At 35.3% G+C, this 1,192-nt stretch overlaps 1 protein-coding gene across 1 annotated transcript; it reads left to right on the top strand.

Moving 5' to 3' along the window:
• The first annotated feature begins 333 nt into the window (after positions 1 to 333).
• On the top strand, positions 334 to 1,121 carry LOC107624627 (ankyrin repeat and zinc finger domain-containing protein 1-like). The gene has a single exon (XM_021115090.1). The coding sequence runs from the start codon at positions 669 to 671 to the stop codon at positions 1,068 to 1,070; it is 402 nt and encodes a 133-aa protein (XP_020970749.1). The 5' UTR covers positions 334 to 668; the 3' UTR covers positions 1,071 to 1,121.
• The last annotated feature ends 71 nt before the right edge of the window (positions 1,122 to 1,192 follow it).

Below are 1,192 nucleotides of genomic sequence, written 5' to 3'. Positions count from 1 at the left end.
GTATTTTAAAGTGATAAAATAAATAAATTAATTTCACCTTAAATGCGTATTCCAAATATAAGAATTGATTCTAAAATCAATTCAACTGAAAATTTGTATGATGAATCCTAACATAAGATGATAAGATTTTATTTCTAGCTGTTCTATTCAAACCAAATAAAATCATTTCCAGTTTTTAATGATTCCATTTATGGGTCATGAATTTAACAAATTAACTCGTATTCTTCTTCCTCCAATTTGACTTTGCAATCATTCCTGTTAAAACTAAATGCAGGAAAATGCATGCTTATTTCTTATCTCATTCATGCCATACTGATATTTTATTCTGGATGGGCATTCCAATATTTTAGGAAGTTCAAGAACTGCTTACTTCTTGGAGACCTTATTTTGATGCTTCCAAATGCATTTTTATAAATGCACCTTCAAGTAGTCGTCAATTGTTCTATAATGGAGAAAAATCACTCTTTTCCAATCCGCATTGTGCTATCAGAAATATTCCTTTCACTGTTCGAAGGCCTACTTTTAGGGAAGCAAAACGTGTATATAGCCAGTTGACTCAAGTATCCTTTGAAACGGATGAGAAGGAAACATTACAAAGCAACCAAGAGGGCTTAATATCAATTCCAACTGCTGTAAGAAATACAGACCCACTCTCCAGCAAAGGGGACATGATTGAGTTGGATAACAAAGATGAGGCTAAAGCTAGTTCAAGCAAAAAGGATGCACAACCTGTTTTGAGTGATGAAGAGAGTGAGAATGAGCTACCTGGCATATCAACTCCATTACATCAAGCAGCAAAATCTGGAGACGCTCACAACGTCATGGAACTCCTGGAACAGGGCTTGGATCCTTGCATTAAAGATGAAAGGGCGCGGACTCCATATATGTTGGCTAATGAGAAGGAAGTCAGAAATATTTTTAGAAGGTTCATGGCATCAAACCCTGACAAATGGGATTGGCATGCTGCAAAAGTTCCTAGTGCATTGACCAAAGAAATGGAAGAATCACAAGCTGCTAAGCAGGTGATTCTGATGCTTCTAGAAAGGGTTTTAAATTTTTTTACCCCCTAAATTCAAAGGTGATTAACATGATGTGTTTCCCATTTTGTTCTCTTTTAGTCTTTACTTTTGGTGGCTTGCTGATAAAGATTACTTGTAGTAAAATTGAGACACAGAATAAGTGTATGCAATTT

This window comes from Arachis ipaensis, unplaced genomic scaffold (genome assembly GCF_000816755.2).
Source record: "Arachis ipaensis cultivar K30076 unplaced genomic scaffold, Araip1.1 Aipa421, whole genome shotgun sequence".
In the NCBI taxonomy this organism is placed as follows: Eukaryota; Viridiplantae; Streptophyta; class Magnoliopsida; order Fabales; family Fabaceae; genus Arachis; species Arachis ipaensis.
Note: the sequence above shows the minus strand (reverse complement) of the source record. Positions and strands in the feature narration are given on the sequence as shown.

Excerpts from the sequence above, each read along its gene's own strand:
- LOC107624627 (XM_021115090.1), top strand. The coding sequence starts at position 669 with ATGATTGAGTTGGATAACAAAGATGAGGCTAAAGCTAGTTCAAGCAAA.